The sequence below is a fragment of the Mytilus edulis genome, chromosome 13 (assembly GCF_963676685.1).
Source record: "Mytilus edulis chromosome 13, xbMytEdul2.2, whole genome shotgun sequence".
Taxonomy (NCBI): Eukaryota; Metazoa; Mollusca; class Bivalvia; order Mytilida; family Mytilidae; genus Mytilus; species Mytilus edulis.
Genome location: NC_092356.1, coordinates 33,403,886 through 33,424,258, shown reverse-complemented (window position 1 = coordinate 33,424,258; position 20,373 = coordinate 33,403,886). Strand labels below are relative to the sequence as shown.

The 20,373-nt window shown below is 30.3% G+C and overlaps 1 protein-coding gene across 1 annotated transcript in view; it reads right to left on the bottom strand.

The window, feature by feature from the left end:
- Positions 1–20,373, bottom strand: part of LOC139500902 (uncharacterized) — a 336,961-nt gene that overhangs the window by 12,986 nt on the left and 303,602 nt on the right. Inside the window, exons 2-4 of the mRNA XM_071289808.1 lie at positions 6,774–6,845; positions 5,974–6,045; positions 3,597–3,748 (exon numbers count right to left, since the gene is read on the bottom strand). Of these exons, the coding sequence (XP_071145909.1) occupies positions 3,597–3,717 (121 nt within the window). The 5' untranslated portion in view covers positions 3,718–3,748; positions 5,974–6,045; positions 6,774–6,845. The remainder of the gene's footprint in view (positions 1–3,596; positions 3,749–5,973; positions 6,046–6,773; positions 6,846–20,373) is intronic.

Here is a 20,373-nt window from a genome sequence, read left to right as displayed (position 1 = left end):
ATCATTCTCTATAATAATAAGGGGCCCCAAAAATAATGTGATCCTTGTAACTGCTGTACTTTTAACTAAAAACCAGTTGTGTCTATGTTTAACGAACTTGATTTCACAGAATAAGGATTTTGCACAGTCAGCTCTATTTCATCTCTCATGAGTCGTGGTTCTTTGCACCAATGGTTTTGAATTGCATATTTTTGAATCTGTAGACCAAATAAATTGAAAATCTAGATCAGGTAGATAATGTAAAGCATCTGCCAACTTTTAAGCTTCGGCCTTTTGATTTCCCTATGTATCATGAGTAATTTGGGCATGTCATGCTTTTAATTTCAACAGCTCGTATATCAAATCAAAAATCAGTTACATCCTTTTTTAGCCCCTGCAACTGAAAGTCGGGGGAGGGTATTGTTTTACCCCTGTCCTTCTCTCCTTCTGTCCGTTCCATTATCTGTAAATAGTTATTTGGCATAACTCCGCCTACTGTTTGATTCATAGGAAGTTTTCACTTTGCTATCGGTTGAATAGTTAAGTATGTACACTGCGCTTCAATGAAAAAAAAACGATTCCTTTTTCAGACAATTTTATGTGACTACATTTCCATTATGTATTCCGTGTGCATTGAATGGGTTGACATGTCATAAAATGTGTCTATATTGTTGTATGGTCGATTAAAGCTTGTGTAATATGATTTTTTAAAATAAACAAGAATTCATAACTACATAAAAGTCATGGCCCGTACAAGTGTTTCTTATCAAAAAACACAATTATCGTCCTTGAGGTCAAAGTTCAAGGTCACATGAAGGTCAAAATTTTAAGAAGGCACACCACTTCATGATGATACATCCACATGCCAAAGATGTAAGGCCTAGGTCAAAAGGCGAATTATTTATGGCCTACATGGTTGTGTTTTTCACGAAAAAAAATTCCATAATGTTGACCTTGAGGTCACATTTGAAGGTCACACAAAGGTCATCATGATGCAAGACACTTTACCCTGTGATGATACATCCACATGCCAAATAGCTAAGGCCTAGTTCAAAAGACGAAACAAAATATGGCCATTATGAACTTTTTGAATAGATTTGGCTCTTATTTAATGAACCAATTTGAGGGTGGGGCGTAATTTAAACTTAAATACCAAAAAATAAAAACAGTTAAATTAAAACAAAATGCAAGAACAACCAACTAGTATAGCTCTCCAAATGCTTAGTTTTATGAAAAAATTAAACGACACATTTTTTTTCAAAAAAAAAATTCTTCTTCAAATACTTGAAGCACAGCATTCACTTTTCGGGGCTGATTCTGATACCCCCTTTTAAAGTTCTGGCAAAATTTTTAATACAGAATAAAAAACTTACAAGAAAGGGGTATCAGTGAACTAATATTCACCTCAGCTATCATTATTAGCTATTCTATTGTCAATTAAGGATTAAATTTTAAAATTTTTAACAAATTCAACCCTATACCCATATTTCAGAAACTGGCAATTTTGGCCGATATTAGTATGTAAAAGATGCCATATTTGAGTTGCCAAATCTTTTAAACCTATGGTTCAAATCTTTTAAAATTTTTACAAGATGTTTAAGTTGGCCTAGTTTATCAGTGAAAAAAAAATTAAAAAAATTAAACGACAGGAATTTTTTGGGGTATAGTGTTGGGTACCCCCTTAATTAAAGATCTAGACCGATTTTTTCTGGTATTACAAAATCCAAGATGGAGGAAGACACCCTAGCTACCTGAAAAAAATAGCTATCATACTATTAGTAAAAAGAAATCAAGGTTTTTTAAAAATTAGTTTATGTCAAACTGCTATATATCTATGTAAATTGTGTGGTTTAAATTTTTATGCTTTTGCAACAGGTCAAAGTAAATATTTTGTAAAAATTTGGTGAAAATTAAACTAGCCAAATCTATTTTAGCAAAAGCGTTTGGCACCCCTTAATTTGTCTAATTCGTCACAGGCTTCGGATTACTTGCATATGCCAGTGACATTATTTTTGTTTTTTTCAAGTTTAATATTACTACGTTTAATTTTATAAACATACAACACCAAGTTTAGCAGAAATGTCATACATTATTTTTTCTAAGTGCATTTTGAATTTTTAAAAAAATGCAATCAGGTTTTATCTGTAATACTTCCAATAAAACATAGTTGATGCTGAGTAGTAATTCATACATGTGCTGTTGTCTCTCTGACATACAAATTGTTTAAAGAAAGTAGTTCAAATAAAATTCTTGAGAGGAAAACAAATTATATATATCAAACTGATCACTAATAACAAAGACATATTTTTTTTAATTCACATAGAAAAAATGAAATTTCAACAATACAAACCCCAAGACGAGTAAAACTGGAATATATTCAAATGATGTTGGAAGAATAAGAAGTCCATTTTTTATTTTTTTTATTTCTGAGTTTGTTGTGGGTGTAATACATGTACTATATCTACGATTGACGTATGTATTAATGCATTTTCAAAATGAAAAGTACAGCATTAACATACAGTATTAAGTATACAAAACCATAAAAAAATTAACCAAAAGGAAATTTGCAAGAACATACTTCCACAAAACAAATAATTCAAGGAGGATCTACGTTTATATAAGTAAAGAGATAGATGAACAATCGCAAAAGGATGTCAAAGGGCTTAAACTACAGATTACAGTATCTATCATATTGTGTTTATTTTATATTTGTTAGTTTGACCTCTCGTTATGCTAAGTATAATAACTAGCTACAATATATATCAATACCCAGAGTATTCATTTACTAACATTAATGGTACTAATTTAATTGAACCATATGCGCAATTCGACAATCAATGTCTTTTTTTGTGTATTAGTAAGTAACACAAGTTAGGAATATAACAATTATCACAGGTTGTTCAATTGAACTATGTTCCCCGCCCAAATTAAATCAATATATATGGGCATTTATGCTAATTGATGTTTAATTTGTTACTCTGAATTGCTATTTTTTACACAATGTTTCAAAAAATTCGGTGCTAATATAGTTAAAAAAGTACCTTTAATGTCACTTAGTAGTTTCGTATTAATTCAATAGTTTCATCTGAATGGGAAGTGCAATGCACAAATTTAGAAACAAAAAAACCCTTTTGATATAAGTTTGGATTGAAAACAAAGTTTTCGACAACGAAATGATGTGTGCCGTAACCTGATAATTATTGAAATATTTGTTAGTAATTTTATCTAGAGCTCCGTTATTCTCGACGCCACTTTGTTTTCTAATAATTCAGATTTTTGGTAATTCAAATTCAGAGCCAAATATTCATGCATTATTCGTTTTCTGACTTCCAGTATCTATTGACAACGTTGATTCTACACCGTTTTGATATTTTCGATAGCATTAATTAAGTTTTCCTCTACGTTGCGGCTTTTTGAAGTGGGCTATACAGTATGGATACCCAAAAGTGATATATATATATGTGTCTCAATGGATGTCATGCCACTTTTCCGTAATGTATATTATACAGCTGCTATCCAGATACAATTGATTGTACAGTTTATAGATATCATGATCAGTTACACTGCTGTGAGCGGGGAGGTTTAATCGTTTTGTTATACTAGCTGTATTATAATACCTTTGCAGTTGGTGAAGTTCTGATCAATTAATAGGTTGGCTTCACCTTTGCACCTTGCACCGGAATTTCCGAAGTCATTATTCCTTTGAAGAAAATCCTTGAATTTTTTCATCATACACATAGAGCAATTCAGAGGATTATTTTCTAGCTTCCTGTTTATACAAAAAAAAAATTTTCTTTGATGCATTAAATATTTAATGAACTTTTGTTTTCAAATTTAAAAGAAATAAAATTGCATATCTTTTTTATAATGTATACATGAAACAAACTGACGTCGAGTATAATGCCAGTCGATAATATCCTACAACATATATATTCGTTTTCTGTTATTTTTTGTCCGATCCAACTATAGGAGCGTTTAACGACCTACACAGGAATTTAATCTTTTAAGATAATTCAAATCAATTATATAAATCGAAACGTCCTGATTACCGAATCAAATTAAAAAAAAATTTATACATTTCTCTTTAAATTGCAGGTGGTATAATAAAAAATAAAAATAAATGAAAAAGTCAAATACAAAGCTTTATGAAGAACAATGTTTTGGTTGTTCTCAAAATGTGCAAACGTATATCGCCAGATTGATAAGGGTATTTTACTTTAGGACGGTTAATCTCAATTATAAACAACTGTGTGTCCCTGATCAAGTCAAAAAATTATTAAATATAAAAGAATATAGTATAACCTCTCAATTGACAAATTCAGATGACTTTTATTAGCTGTCTGATCTATTCAATTACATCAATTTAAACGATCCTTATTTATTGTTTTTTTTTCGAAAATGATAGACTTTAAACATTATAGAAAATTAATTAAACTTTATTCACCCATCTATGAGGAAATTTTAAAAGATTTCTAAAAAGTTAAAACAGTGATAATATATATTGCATTCTCAAAAAAGCATGTTACTTATAAGAATTGAATAAAAGAAGAGGATTGGTATGATATGACAGCACACCAGCCAGATATGAAGAATTTTGTAATTTGACTGTTCTGTATAAAATAGCCTAACGTGTTTTTCTGCATTAAGTTGGGCATATTTGTCCAGTGTCAGTGGAGAGGGCTTTAAGTAGAACCTCATACTTTACTTTAGGCTATACTATATTTTACAAAACCATTTCCTTTTAATCTATTGTACCAAAATATTTTTTGGGAAGTGATATTGGTCTGATAATTTCTGCCTTTTTAATTCAGTAGTAAGAAACGACACCTTTGTCAAATGAAATACTGTTTACTTAATTTTAGCTTTATAACATTATATGTGGATATTTATCAATGCATGTTTGATATTGACTTTAAAATTTTACTTTTATCTCGTTACATATCGATATTTCATGCATGTTTTAACTTTAAATCCAAATAATTAACGAGAGATATTACAAGAAAGTCTGAATTCACTTTAACTCTTTTATCAATTTGAAAACATTCTTATTCATTATATTTTAGAAACGATACAAAACCAAATATATTTGCTATATTTTGAGGAATTGTGCAGACAGTTTAAAAATAGGACCAAAATCAATGGCTTTAATACATATCCAATAGCATCGCACAATCTTCATTTTAACTTTGTGGCAATATACAAGGAAATCAAACTGAAATAGTCCAAAGTGCAAATATTGTATCGTTCTGAAAATATGTATTGCTAAAAAAATGTACAAATATATATTGCACCAGATCGAAAATGCAATTCCTCTTAATTAATAAAATTGAGAATGGAAATGGGGAACATGTCAAAGAGACAACAACCCGACCAAAAAGCAGACAACAGGGGAAGGTCATCAATGAGTCTTCAACGCAGCGAGAAAATCCCGCACCCTGAGGTGGTCCTCAGTTGGCCCCTAGATAAAATTGTGTACTAGTTCAGTGAAAATGGACGTCACACTAAACTCTAAAACATATAAATGAACTAAAATTAAAAAACATACAAGACTAACAAAGGCCAGAGGCTCCTGACTTGAGACAGGCGCAAAAATGCGGCGGGGTTAAACATGTTTTGTGAGATCTCAACCCCCTATACCTCTAGCCAATGTAGAATAAAGAAACACATAGTAAGTTTGATTTCAATTTTGATAAGAATTATGTCGTCTCTTTTCCTGTAAACTATATTGTCATAAAAAGATACAGGGAAACCTATCTGATGTCAAACTTCCTATTCACTTAACTTATAACAGCAATACAATATCATACATCTAAAGTCCTTATTTGTTATTTCTTTAAATTGTACACTTTTCATGTAATACAAAATTAAATTGACATACATTAATATATCTGTAGACTTAAATGGAAAAATAAGTAAAGAGACAAATTAATTCGTTGCATGGCAAACCAGCATCACATGAAGGCCAACAGTTGTTTGTATGATCAAGTTACTTACAATTCAATCAGAGCCGTCAAACCATTAAAGAGATTTACGTCAAGTGTTACAATGCGGTTATTTTGCAGGTGCCTGTAAAATAATACAAAAACTGTATGTCTGCATAAAATGTTTTATATTCAGTAATTCAAACATATTTACAGAAAAAAAGTGACAAATGGAAGTGTAATATATCTGTTTGATAACCAATTACAGATATAACAGACACACTGACAGATAATTTTTGTTGATTTGATGAATAAATTCCTTTCAGATGATTTGAAATGTGTGTTCTGTTCTCATTGTTATTTTGTTACATCACTGTTTAAGGTTGGCAGGGGATTGCGGACTCACAAACGTGTTGTATCTCGCCACATACTTTCGTGTTTTGTTCAAATATATTATACAATGTACTTATACATTTGTAACCAGGTGGTTGTATTTGATTAGTTAAAACATAAAAAGATCAATAATGCTATTCCTCTCTATAAAGGTTTTGTCTCAATTTGATTCAGAATTCTGTCGTCTTTGCTCCTATAAACTTTCTTGTCCTAAATAGATGAGGCAAACCTCTCAGTAAACAAATCCTAACCCCCTTAACTTATACCAGCAATCTTATAACATAAATCTAAAGTACTTCTTTGTTATATCTTTAATATAGTTAATTTTACATGTAATTCTAAATCAATTTGGCAAAAATATTAAAATACATATTTGAAAGAAAATGGCATTTTTTTCCCCAGAAGATAAATTAAATCATTGCAAAACCAAACCACCAACACTTAAAGGCAAAAATGTGTTTGTGGAATAAAGTTACTTACAATTTTTCAAGAGCTGTTAAACCTTTAAAAAGATTTACGTCAAGTGTTGCAATTTGGTTGTCTTCCAGGTACCTGTAAAATAATATTTGTTACAACGTTTCTCTGCATAAAATGTTTTGTATTCACCACCTTATCAATTACCTTAGAAAAAGAACACAGAAGTAAATGTAGTTCTTCGGTTTGAAAACTGGTTGAAATATTGCATACTTACTGAAAGTTGTGAATAATCAATACAATAAGAAGTTATTATCCATGTATGACTTAATTGATTTATGCAAAATATCAAATTTTGATGTTGGACTAAACAACACTTTAAACAATTTGGTGTTCAGACAGTTAACCATATAATGAATAAAAAAAATTATCTTACAGACCTCATATATAACAGATATATCGTAACCAGTGATTTTAATTTGCATCTTCTGTTTTCGATATTAACCTTATTCTCATCATCTCAATCTCTACCGAAGATATGGTTAAATTAAATGGAGTTATGTCCAAGCAGACACTAACTTAAAATTTATGCTGGCAGAAATATTATCCATAATTTTTAATTCGGTTATCTAAATTGTCACGTGTTAAGCGTATAAAATCCTTAACTCAGATACTATGTTTTTCAGAATGGTTTCCTTGTGTGTAATCCGACAAAATTTTCAAAATGATTCTGACTGGAAAATCAGTCCAAACTTGTTAACCCAGTTACCTAAGTTGTTTGTTTTTACAGTAACAAATCCTTAACTCATATATTATATTTTAAAAAACGATTTCCTGGTTTTTTTATCATAGGATTGTTTTAAAGTAATATTTGTTTCCAATGGTTTGCGTTTCTCAATCAAGGGTATCTATCTTGTAAGAAAATGTATGACAAAGACAACTGACCAAAATTATATTATCAATTCCATTGTGTCTTAGAAACGATAACATATTAAATTTAATCATTTTTTTGGTTCATTTTGAGGAATTGTTCAGAGTATCACCAGCCCAGTAGTGATCACTTCGGTGATGACATGAATATCAATTATATGGTCATTTTAATAAATTTCTTGTTGACAATCTTTAAATTTTTCGAAAAACTAAGGCTTTTCTTATCCCAGGAATAGATTACCTTAGCCATATTTTGCACAATGTTTTGGAATTTTGGATTCTCAATGCTCTTCAACTTTGTACTTGTTTGGCTTTATAACTATTTTGATCTGAGCGTCACTTATGAGTCGTATGTAGACGAAACGCGCGTCTGGCGTATTAAATTATAATCCTGGTACCTTTGATAACTATTACCAGACAGTTTTCAAAAAGAGAAAACTAATTGACATGAATATGCAACAGCTTCATATACAAGAAAGGTTAATTAAAAAAGTCCAAAGTAGATCTTATCGTTCTGAAAATATCTACTAGTAATAAAAAATGTACAAATAAAATGCATAAGATCGATAATGCTTTTCCTCTTTATTAAGGTTTTGTCTCAATTTGATTCAGAATTCTATCCTCTTTGCTCCAGTAAACTATCTTGTTCTAAACAGATACAGGAAAACATCTCAGTTGACAAATTCCTACCCCCTTATCTTAAACCAGCAATCTAATAACATAAATCTCAAGTACTCATTTGTTATTTCTTTATTCTAACATGACGTCCTTCAAACGCTTTGAGTACACACCCGTGGTAAAATATGAATATATTGCCAGCGCTGTTCCGATTGTACTCCCACGTCATATGCTTTTTTATGAATGAGATACCCGACGTCATAGAACAATGACGTTAGAATGTAAGCATTTTACGGGAAAATACACGCTTGTGAATCCGAAAATCATCACAAGGAAACATACACAAATGATGCTTAAATGTGGCAAGAGCCCTTTATTGTACATCATATAAGACATATAAATAAATTATCATTCAAATTCATCCAAAACTGTCTAAATACATTATTTTAAATAGTTTAAACATGTCACTAATGCAGTTTGCTCCGTTCTTTTACGCTAGTTTATTAGTGCGTTTATTTATGGGAACGGCAAATATTTGCCTACACCTAGAGCGCTTCGATCCAAAAGAATTGCCGTATGTGTCCTATCAGAATCGAAATAATTCATGGGGGCTTGAATATATCTAGATTTTACCACGGGTTGTCCCTTTATGCCGATATTTTACCCCTCGCTATCGCTCAGTGGTAAAATATTTGTCATAAAGGGCCAACCCGTGGTAAAATCACGATATATTCAAGCCCCCATGAATTATTTCTTAAATATAGTTAATTTTACATATACTTCTAAATCAAATTGACACAAATATTAAAATATATATTTGGAAGAAAATGACAATTTTTTTCCAGAGGATAAATTAAATCATTGCCAAAGAAGACCAGCAACATCTAAAGGCAAAAAAGTGTTTATGGAATTAAGTTACTTATAATTTGTTCAGAGCCGTTAAACCTTTAAAGAGATTTACGTCAAGTGTTGCAATTTGGTTTCTATCCAGGTACCTGTAAAATAATATTTGTTAAACGTATTTCTGCAAAAAATGTTTTGTATTCACCACTTTATCATTTACCTTAGAAAAAGAAGACCAATGCAAATGAAGTACATCTGTTTGAAAACTGGTTGAAATATTGCATACTTACTGAAAGATGTGAATAATTAATACTGCATCAACAAAAAGTTATTATCCATGTATGACTTAATTGATTTAGGCAAACTATAACATTTTGATGTTCGACTAAAAAAAACTTTTTAAAATTTGGTCTTCAGACAGTTTAACCATATACTCGATAATTACTTTGAATAAAGAAATTTTATCTTAGAGACCGAATTTACAATAGGTTCGTCGTAACCATGGATCTTAATTTGCATCTTCTGTTTTCCATATTTAAACCTTATTGTCATAATCTCAATCTCGAGTGAAGATATGGTTAAATTACATGGAGTTATGTCTAAGTAGACAATAGTTTCAAATTGATGCTGGCAGAAATATTAGTCCTTAATTTTAAATTCGGTTATCTAAATTGTCCCGTATTAAGCGTATACAATTTTTAACTCAAATATCATGTTTTGCACAATGGTGTCCTTGTGTGTAATCCGGCAAAAGTTTCAAAATGATGCCGACTGGAAAATCAGTCCAAACTTATTAACCCAGTTACCTATGTTGTTTGTTTTTAGCACTAAAACACCCTTAAGTCATATATTATATTTCAAAAACAACGATTTCCTCTTTTGTATCATAGGATTTGTTGGAAGTAATCTTGGTTTCAAATGGTTTGCGATTCTCGATCAGGGGTAACTATCTTGTTATCAAAAGAAATAGGGAAACTCTTCATTACGAAAATTTGTGACATAGCCAACTGACCAAAACTATCTTGTCTTAAACAGATACAGGTAAACCTCTCCGTTGTCAAAATTTCTATTCCTATAACTTAAATCAGCATTCCAATAACATGAATCTAAAGTCCTTCTTTTTCTATTCATTTCAATTTTCAATTAATTCTTAGAAATAATACCAAATCAAATTGAAACGGAATTTTATAAATTTCTCTTTAAAATTTCAGAAGGGTTTTGTAAAGGAGAAAAGAAATGAAAAAAGTCAAATAGTTTAATCGCAATTAGAATGATCAGTTTGTTATCCATGCTCCAGATAGCTAAGTTCTTTTCCTTTTAAGCATGGTTTGGTCCAAATTTTATTCGAAATTCTGTCGTATTTGCTCATATATATATGAGATATGACATATTACAAGAAGATCTGAATTCGCTTTTTCATTTAAACCGTTTTGTCAATTTTTTAACATTTTTATTAATTTTTTCCAAGAAACGATACAAATTGTATATATATATTAAGGAATTGTGCAGACAGTTGAAAAAAATAGAAAAAGCTACAATAAAAATTAAATAGCTTCATTTGATTTTTTGGGCAATATACAAGTAAGTCAAACTGAAATAGACCAATGTGCATTGTGTATCGTTTTGAACTACTAAAATAAGTGTACAAATGCATTGCACCAGATCAAAAATATTATTTCTCTTTATTCTTCTGTGTATGTTGGCGTTTGTATTTTGTTCACTTCAGAGTTCCTTTTGTTCCTTTGTGTTCATCTTGTAGTTGAAGTGTATCCCTCGGTTATAGTTTGTAACCCGGATTTGTTTTCGCTCAATCGACGTTATGACGTTTGAACATCGATAAACTACTATTGCCATTATCTAAGGTTTAGTTTTCAATTGATTTAGAATTCTGTCATTTTTCCTCATGTAAACTATCTTGTCCTAAACATATTTATGTGTAGGCAAACCTCTCTGTTTAAATTTTTTTACCCCTTACATTATGCCAGTAATTCAATAACATAAAACGAAAGTCTTTTTTTCTTTTTTCATATTGTTAAATAAACTTGTAATACTAAATCCAATTGACACAAACTAATATATCGTTGAAAGACAATTGCAATTGATGACATTCAGTTATCTGGTCTATTCAATATGATCAATTTAAACGCTTTTATTATTTTTATAAAAATTGTAATTTTTAAACATTAAACAAACTCAATAAATCTGGTCTATTCAATATGATCAATTTAAACGCTTTTATTTTTTTTATAAAAATTGTAATTTTTAAACATTAAACAAACTCAATAAATCCATATTCTAAAATCTTGGTGGAAAGTTTTCAAAAAAGATGAAAACATTGATTATATATATTGCTTTCTCAAAAACTTGTGATACTTGAAAAAAAAACTTAATAAAAGGAGAGGGTGATATAATACGACATAAAACCAGTAACATTTTTTAGTACAGTTATGGTATTCGTCATTGTAGTTATTGGCCAACGTAAGTCTAGTACATATGTTTTTTTTTAACTGGTTGATATATATTGACAACATACATGCAGATTTTCACAATATTTTATAAAGTTGTTTTTCATCTATGGCTTACATTATTTTTAGACGAAAACATCTTCAATATCTGCCCTCAAGTAAATAAAAATCGAGGTTGTTTTAGTCAGTATAACCGCATATCAATGATGAATTTGAATACAAATAATTCAATGACCATCTTTTACAATAGTGTTTGCAGATTTGAAGTTAGGTCTACTGACGTATTTCATTTATCACGCCATTGTATGAGTTGCATACTCGGTGACCACGACGGTAAGTATAACGTTGTTGTATGCATGCAGATAATAGCCCCCAACGAATGCTGACATAACAGTTTCAGTTCATCTACCTAAGTTGTCCATTTCAACATCATCTAATAATTTACGCTATATTATATTTTGCATAACCATCTACTTTTAATTTATTTCACTAACATATTTTGGTAAATTGATATTGGTCTGATATTTTTTTACCTTTTTCATTCAGAATAAGGTCAAGATAACTTTGCAAAAGAAAAACCGTTTTACTGCTGAGAATACATAATTTCTAATTAGACAAATATGCAACGATTGACAAAACAACCCATTAATTCACGAATGCGGTGTAGCAGATACGTTAATTATCAGTGTTGGTCAATCACGAGTTCAATATTTCTCGATACTTGAATTAATTGATTAGTTATTCTTTTTATTACGTTTACAATGGACCTTTTAATAGAAATACAGTAGAAACAACATTGTTGTATGACGTTAGGGGAGTGAAATAATTGTGTTTATTTCAGATGTGAAATTATCGGTTTTTATTTCACTGGGAAATCACGCTTATTCATTGCAAACAATGTAATAAATGTCTACATAACAACACAAGGTTATAGTTCATGTATGCCGTAGATGAATAATGTTACAAATAATATGTTGATGTTTGGCTAAAATATTAAGTCTTTAGAAAGTTAAATCACCTTATCGATCACACATTTAAATACTAACAAAATGATCTTAAGACCATATTTACTACAGCTTCGTCGTAACCAGTGTTGACATAATAATACGCATATTTAGGCCTCGTTATGAAAACACCCATTTTAACATCTCAATCACGAGCGAAGACATGGTTAAACTAAATAGTGTTATGTCTAGGCAGACATCAGTGATGACATGATGCCGAAAGAAATATCAGTCCATAATCTTATTTCGGTTATCTAAGTTGTTCGTATTAACCATATGAAAGTCTCGAACCATGCAACATTTTTTACACAATGTTTTCCTTTGTGTTTTTATCAGAGGATTTTTTGGGAGTAATATTGGTCTAAAAACGGTTTCCCTTTCATGTTCAGTAAGATTTAACCAAAACGTTGCTGATTGGGATACAAGTTATGAGCTGCAATGGACCAATTATGTTTTGACTTTTGTAACAGATCAGTGTCGGATTTTATCGAAATATACAACTGATATAGCGATCGATGTGTATAATCATCTTATACATGTTATAAAAAAGTCATATCTTGGTTATTACCATAAAAAAAGAAAAAAAGAAGGAGGTCAGAGATAAAAGTACTTGGATTAATCTTACCATTTAAAGAACTTAAATCCAAACGTCCATATCTTTATTGAAAAACAAAACCGGCAGTCATATTAATCGAAACGAAATTTATACATATTCTAAGAAAATTGCTGAAAAAACGGTGGAAAATGACTATAGATATTTAGTAACTTTTTATCATTTTCCTGTTCTTTCTCTGGGGCAAATTCAAATTGAAGTTGTCAAGTGCAAAAATTTTACTGTTTTACAAATATGTACTACCATCTCTGATGTGCAAATGTATACCACTAGATCGATTATGCTATTCCTCTCTAGAAAGGTTTGGTCTCAATTTCTTTTTCGAAAAGTAAACTATCTTGCCCTAAACAGATACAGGGTAACCTCTGTTTTCAAAACATTTATATCACCTTGACTCATCTTAAAAATTCAATAACATTTATCTGAATGTTAAAATTTTTTGAATTCTAAAAATTGGTTAAACTTACACGTTATACCAAATTGAATGAACAGGCATTCATCAATTTTAGTAGGAAAATTGCAAAATGTTTTCAAAAAGAGAAGATAAATCTTTGCGACAGCAAATCAGCAACACATAAATGCAAATTATGTTTTTGCGGCATAAAGTTACTTACAATGTCTCGAGTGACGTCAAACCTTGAAAGATATTCACGTCTAGTGCTGAAATTTTGTTGCCCCATAAGTACCTGCAAAATAACCTTTTTGAAACTTTTTCTGCATAAAATATTTCATATTCATCAATGCAATAATACTTACCTTGGAAAACAAGGGATACAATGAATTATTTTAAAAGTTATTTATCTTGGATGACTTAAATTATATAATATGTAAAAATAACATGCTCAAAGTCTTCTATTAAATGTGGTCTTTCGACAATGTTTCTTTAACTCAATGCCGGATTTGAAAACACAAAACAAATATGTCAAAGTGACGATATTTTACAACAGCTATAACGATACCAGTGTAGCTATATTTATATTTGGTTCTTCTTACCTCAAGTATTAAAACATCATTTCATCATTTTGATATCGAGCTGTTATATGTGAAATTATATGGTGAATTTACACGGAGCACGATGTAAGTAAACACGATACAAAATGCTGCAGATAGGAATACCATTCCAGATTTTTAATTTAGTTACCTAAGTTGTTCTTACTAGCAACATAAATACCTACACTGATATATCATATTTTGAACAACTGTTTCCTTTGTGTTTTTGGTAATCAAATAATTTTAATTTTGAAAATGGTAATCTTTTTTCATTCAGCAGTAACTTTCGACAAATTTGATAAATGATGTACCGTTATAGATCTATGATAAAAAGTTCAGGTATCAGTTAAATAAAAACTGTCACGCTACATGCAAATTCTAGTTATATCGTGATACATAGATATTTGATAATACGTATTTTATATAAATTTGTATCTGGTTAATTATCATAGATTAGGAGTAAATAGAAACAGTCACATGGAAAAGGGCGAAGAACAATGTTGTAATTGTTCTGATAATGTAAATTGACTATTCGAATACGTATAGAGTCGTATTATTTCTATTAAAAGAGGTTTAGTGTGAATTTGAATGATTTTTTCATCTCCGCTGAAGTAAACTTCCTTGTCCCAAACAAATACAGGGAAACCTCTCTACTGACAAAAATCCCCCTGAAAGTTTATGAAAATAAAATCAATAATTTAAATCTTCACAGCCTGATTGGTGATTTCGTGAAAATGTACAGTTTACATTAATACCAAATCAAACGAACACACATTTATTAATCTCATTTGGAAAGTTCAAAATAATTTAAAAAAATGAATTAAATCGTATTTTTGCATTACATTTTTATATTCATCAATTTTAACATTTAGCCGAGAACGAAGAACCATGGAAGCGTGGAATATCTGTAAAAAACTGATTGAAATATTGCATACTTACTAACATATATTTAAAATACAATGCATATTTTTTTATGAATGACTATACAAGTAAAATCACAAAAATACCGAACTCCAAGGAAAATTCAGCACAGGAAGGTCACGTATCAAATGACTAAATCAACAGCTCAAACAAAGGAAAACAACTGTCATATTCCTGACTTGGTACAGTCACTTCATTATATAAAGGATGATGGATTCAAGCAGGTTTTATGGCAAGCTTTAATTATATTCGCAGGCAGGTTAATGCTGTTCTAGGGCAAAAGGGCTATTTATTCATTAAAAAATCATTGAAATTTGAATTTAGTTAGAATTTTAGTCAGGAAACTTTTATACCCGAAACTAATTATGATCATCCCTTATACAATCCAAACTTTTAATTTCTGGTGTCAAAGAACTCCCCACCTCGTTACCATAGTAACCGGTGACATTCAAAGATGGCGTGTGAACCTTCACCTTAAAGAGCCGGCACACCCGAAAGAACTAGACCAATGAATTTGGTTGACAAATATGTTATCCTTCCTGTTAAATTCTTTAAATTTGTCCTTTTATAATAAAAAATAACAGAAATGACATAAAATCGAACCATGCCCACACCAAAAGTCAACTTTCTTGTCAATTTTGAAAATGTTGTATTCATTTTATAAACAAGAAACAGCAATCTGGTATTTATGAGCTTTCCAAGAATAAACATGCCAAGTTTTAAAGAGATCAATAAATATTAACGGGGTGCGCCAATGCGATCTTTATAAATAAATGATACGCAAGTCCTCTCAAGGCGACATTTAAACACTGAAATGATTCAGATCGATTATTCCCCTTTGTGGTATCAAAGTGCCGGGAAAGAAATAAACGACATTGTGATAGTTTTCGACTAGAAATGGACACATTAAAGATGTTAAACAATGTTTGTTTTTCATTTTTATACTGAAAGTGTTCACAAATCTTGAAAAAAAATCATGGTGCATACGAATGTCATGAGGGAAAAAAAGGGGGGATACTCTAACGTTTTACTTTTGTAAGATATTGCAAGAGCTTTCGAAATCCCATATTTATTTCTAACTCCACATATGTGCCGATTGTAAATAAAATAAATCTGATTACTTTCTTAGCTTCGATTCTCATAGTGTTTTGACGACTTTAAGATAGGATCAAGGATTAAACTTAAGTAAGATAACACAACCTTGGTTTTTGAATACTGAATGAGTTGGGGAAATTTATATCCCATATGCAGGTTAATTTGGTCGATTGCTACTAAGTTGGGGGAAGTTGATAAATTCAAAATTGAAATGGTCTTATTTGCCATACATTATATTTATTCAAATGATTAATGTTAAAAATAACATCTTAAATATCTACCAAAAATTTGATTTTTATACAGTTTCACGTCATTCTCAATGCTGAATATGAATACAAAAATAATGAATTTTTTTTTAATTCAGTTGACCATATTAACCCCATAAAATCCTACACTCATACCAAATTTGGCTCAACGGTTTCTTTTGTGTTTCTGATGAGTTTATCTTGGGATGTAATATTGCTTTGAAAATGATTTGCCTTTCGTATTCAATAGTAACTTCCCACAATTTTCTAAAATGTATTACTGTTTTAGAAATACATTTGAACGATGCAAAGTTAAGATTCAAGTTTTATTTATACACACTTTCGCTCTAAATGTTGATTTACATTTTATCGTTATATCTTGAAATTTCTTATGCATGTGTTATATTACTTTGTATCTGGTTAATTAACCTAAAGAAGGAGAAAATAAAGGCACTTGGAAGTAGTTCGAATAAAATGTTGTGTTTGTTCAGAAAATGTGAAAACTATTCGAGGACGTATAGCGCCGGAGTGATAATTGTTTTCCTCTTTATGGAGGTTTTGTCTCAATTTGAAATGATACTATCATCTGTGTCAAGTACACCATCTTGTCCTAAACAGATACAGGACAAATAAAGGAAACAGTATTATACCGCTGTTCATTGACAAATGTCTTATCATCTTAAATTTTCATAAAATTCAAATCAAATCAATCATAATGTACTTGGTTTGTCTATTCTGAATGATTAAATAAAGGTTCATAAGATACTTTCATAAAATATCTAAAACATATCAATTCGCTTTCTCTTATTTTGGTCTAATTGGAAATTTAATCCTTTTGGCGAATGTCAGAGCATAAGTCAAGGGTTGTTGTGTATTGCTGTATATAATATATGTTTTTGTGTATTATTTTAATGCCTAACCTGCGATAGCCCCCGAAGGATGCTGGCAGAACGATTTAAGTTTAGTTACCTAAGTGGTGCGTATGAACCTCATACATTAATTTACGCAATAATATATTTTACATAACAATTTCCTTTTAATCTATTTTAACAAAATATTTTTGGGAGGTGATATTGGTTTGATAATTTTCCGCCTTTCTCATTCTGTAGTAAGTAACGACAACTTTAACAAATGAAATACAGTTTAAGAGCAGAAATTGAACAATTTTAATTTTTGCTTTATATCATTATATATCAATATTTATTAATGCATGCTTTATATTAATATAAAATCCGGATAATTTACGAAAGATAGGATATATTACAAGACAGTCTATGTTTTCTAAATTCACTTCAACTGTTTTATCAATTTTCTAACATTTTTTTAATTATTTGTTTGAAACGATACACAATTGTCATTTTTTATATATTATGAGGAATTTGTACAGTCAATTTAAAAAAACAAAACAAAAACAAACTATTTTTTCAAAACATAGATCAAGGCAACATTTTCATTGACTAAACTCATGTCACTTAAGAAAGATAATCAATTCAATAACATAAATCTAAAAGTCCTTCTTATTATGATATTTCTTAAAATGATACCAAATCAAATTAAAGCGAACTTCATTCATTTATCTAAGATGCGCAGGCGGTTTTTAAAAAGTAGAAAAGAAAAGTCAAATACAAAGCATCATAAAGTACTATACATGTATTTTGGTAGTGCTCGAAATGAGAATTACTTATTAAATTCCCCATTATTAAAGTTTTATCTCAATACAACTGAACAGTTTGTCATTCCTAATCCAGTTACTAATGTATCATGAAAGTCACATGGTAACCTCTCTATTGACAAAATGCAGATGGCATTGCGATATATGATCTATCCAATAGCATCATTTAAACGGCGTCTTCATTTTTTGAAAACAGTAAAATTGAGAATGGAAATGGGGAATGTGTCAAAGATACAACAACCCGACCAAATAAAAAACAACAGCAGAGAGTCACCAACAGGTCTTCAATGTAGCGAGAAATTCCCGCACCCGGAGGCGTCTTTCAGCTGGCCCCTAAACAAATATATACTAGTCCAGTGATAATGAACGCCATACTAATTTCCAAATTGTACACAAGAAACTAAAATTAAAATAATACAAGACTAACAAAGGCCAGAGGCTCCTGACTTGGGACAGGCGCAAAAATGCGGCGGGGTTAAACATGTTTGTGAGATCTCAACCCTCCCCCTATACCTCTAACCAATGTAGAAAAGTAAACGCATAACAATACGCACATTAAAATTCAGTTCAAGAGAAGTCCGAGTCTGATGTCAGAAGATGTAACCAAAGAAAATAAACAAAATGACAATAATACATAAATAACAACAGACTACTAGCAGTTAACTGACATGCCAGCTCCAGACTTCAATTAAACTGACTGAAAGATTATGATTTCATCATATGAACATCAGGCACAATCCTTCCCGTTAGGGGTTTAGTATCATACCATCATAACATATATGAGAAGAACATAACCCGTGTCATGCCAACAACTGTTTTTAGAATAAATGTGTTTAGTTCCGATGCAAAGACCTTATCAGTGACTCAATATTAACGCCAAAATATGCAATCTTTAATGACTTGACAACAGTATCGTAATTATATCCCTTCTTAATAAGTCTATTCAAAGGTTTTGTAAGTTTCTGAGGTGAATACTGACACCTTTGTGCTTTATAAAGAATATTTCCATAAAAAATTGGATGTGAAATACCTGAACGTATTAGAAGTCTGCATGTTGAGCTATATTTACGAATGATGTCTTTATAGCGATGATAAAAAATAGTAAATGTTTTGACTAGTTTGATATGATATACCAAATAAATTGAACAGTATTTAAATCTTTCGGAAAATTGCATTATTTGAAAAAAAATAAAACACTGATTATTTATATTGCATCTTAAAAACTTATTTTACTTTAAAAACAATGAAAAAAATAATAGGGGTATTAAAACACGAGAGCAATCTAGCAATACATGGGGAATTTTGTAATTTGATTGGTCTGTAGGGACCTACAATATAGCATAACGTATTTCATCATTACATTTGGCATATTCGTTAATGCAAACAGATTAACATTGGAAATATATTGGCCAGCGGATATCTAATATATCGATTTGTAAACTAGTTGTTATATTGCAAATAAAGGCAATAGTAGTATAGCGCTTTCAAAAGTCATAAATCGATTGAGAGAAAATAAATCCGGGTTACAAACTAAAGCCGAGAGGAGCACATCAACTATAAAAGGAAAACATCGGAACAACAGAAACATAGTGACAGATCTTCATAATATAATAATTGTTATTTTCCAATTATGTCTTACATTATCCTTATAAGACAAATATCTTCAATGTCTGCCCTTAAATCTATAAAAATCAACGTTGTTCTTAGACAATTTTACCGCAATATTAATGATTAATTTAATAACAAATAATTCAATGACCATATTTTACAGCAGTGCTGGCAGATCATACGTGTGGTCTTCTATCGTGTTTTTTGATTTATTCTGTCATTTAAACAGGTACAAAGTCAGTGGCCATGGCATGGCGTTAAGTAGCATAAGTTATGGTTGTGTGCATGCAGACAATAGCTCCCGAAGGATGCTGGCACAACGTTTTCAGTTTAGTTACCTTAGTTGTCAGTTTGAACCCCATACTTTACTTTACGCAAAATTATATTTTACATAACAATTTCCTTTAAATTTATTTTATCAAAATATTTTTGGGAAGTGATATTGGTCTGATAATTTTCCGCCTTTCTCATTCAGTAGTAAGAAACGGCAACTTTGCCAAATGAAATACTGTTTTAGAACAGAAATTGAACAATTTAAACTTTTGCTTTATATCATTATATATCAATATTAATAAATGCATGTTTTATATTAACATAAAATCAAGACAATCACCGAAAGATACGACCCATTACAAAACAAAATATGTTCACTAAATTCACTT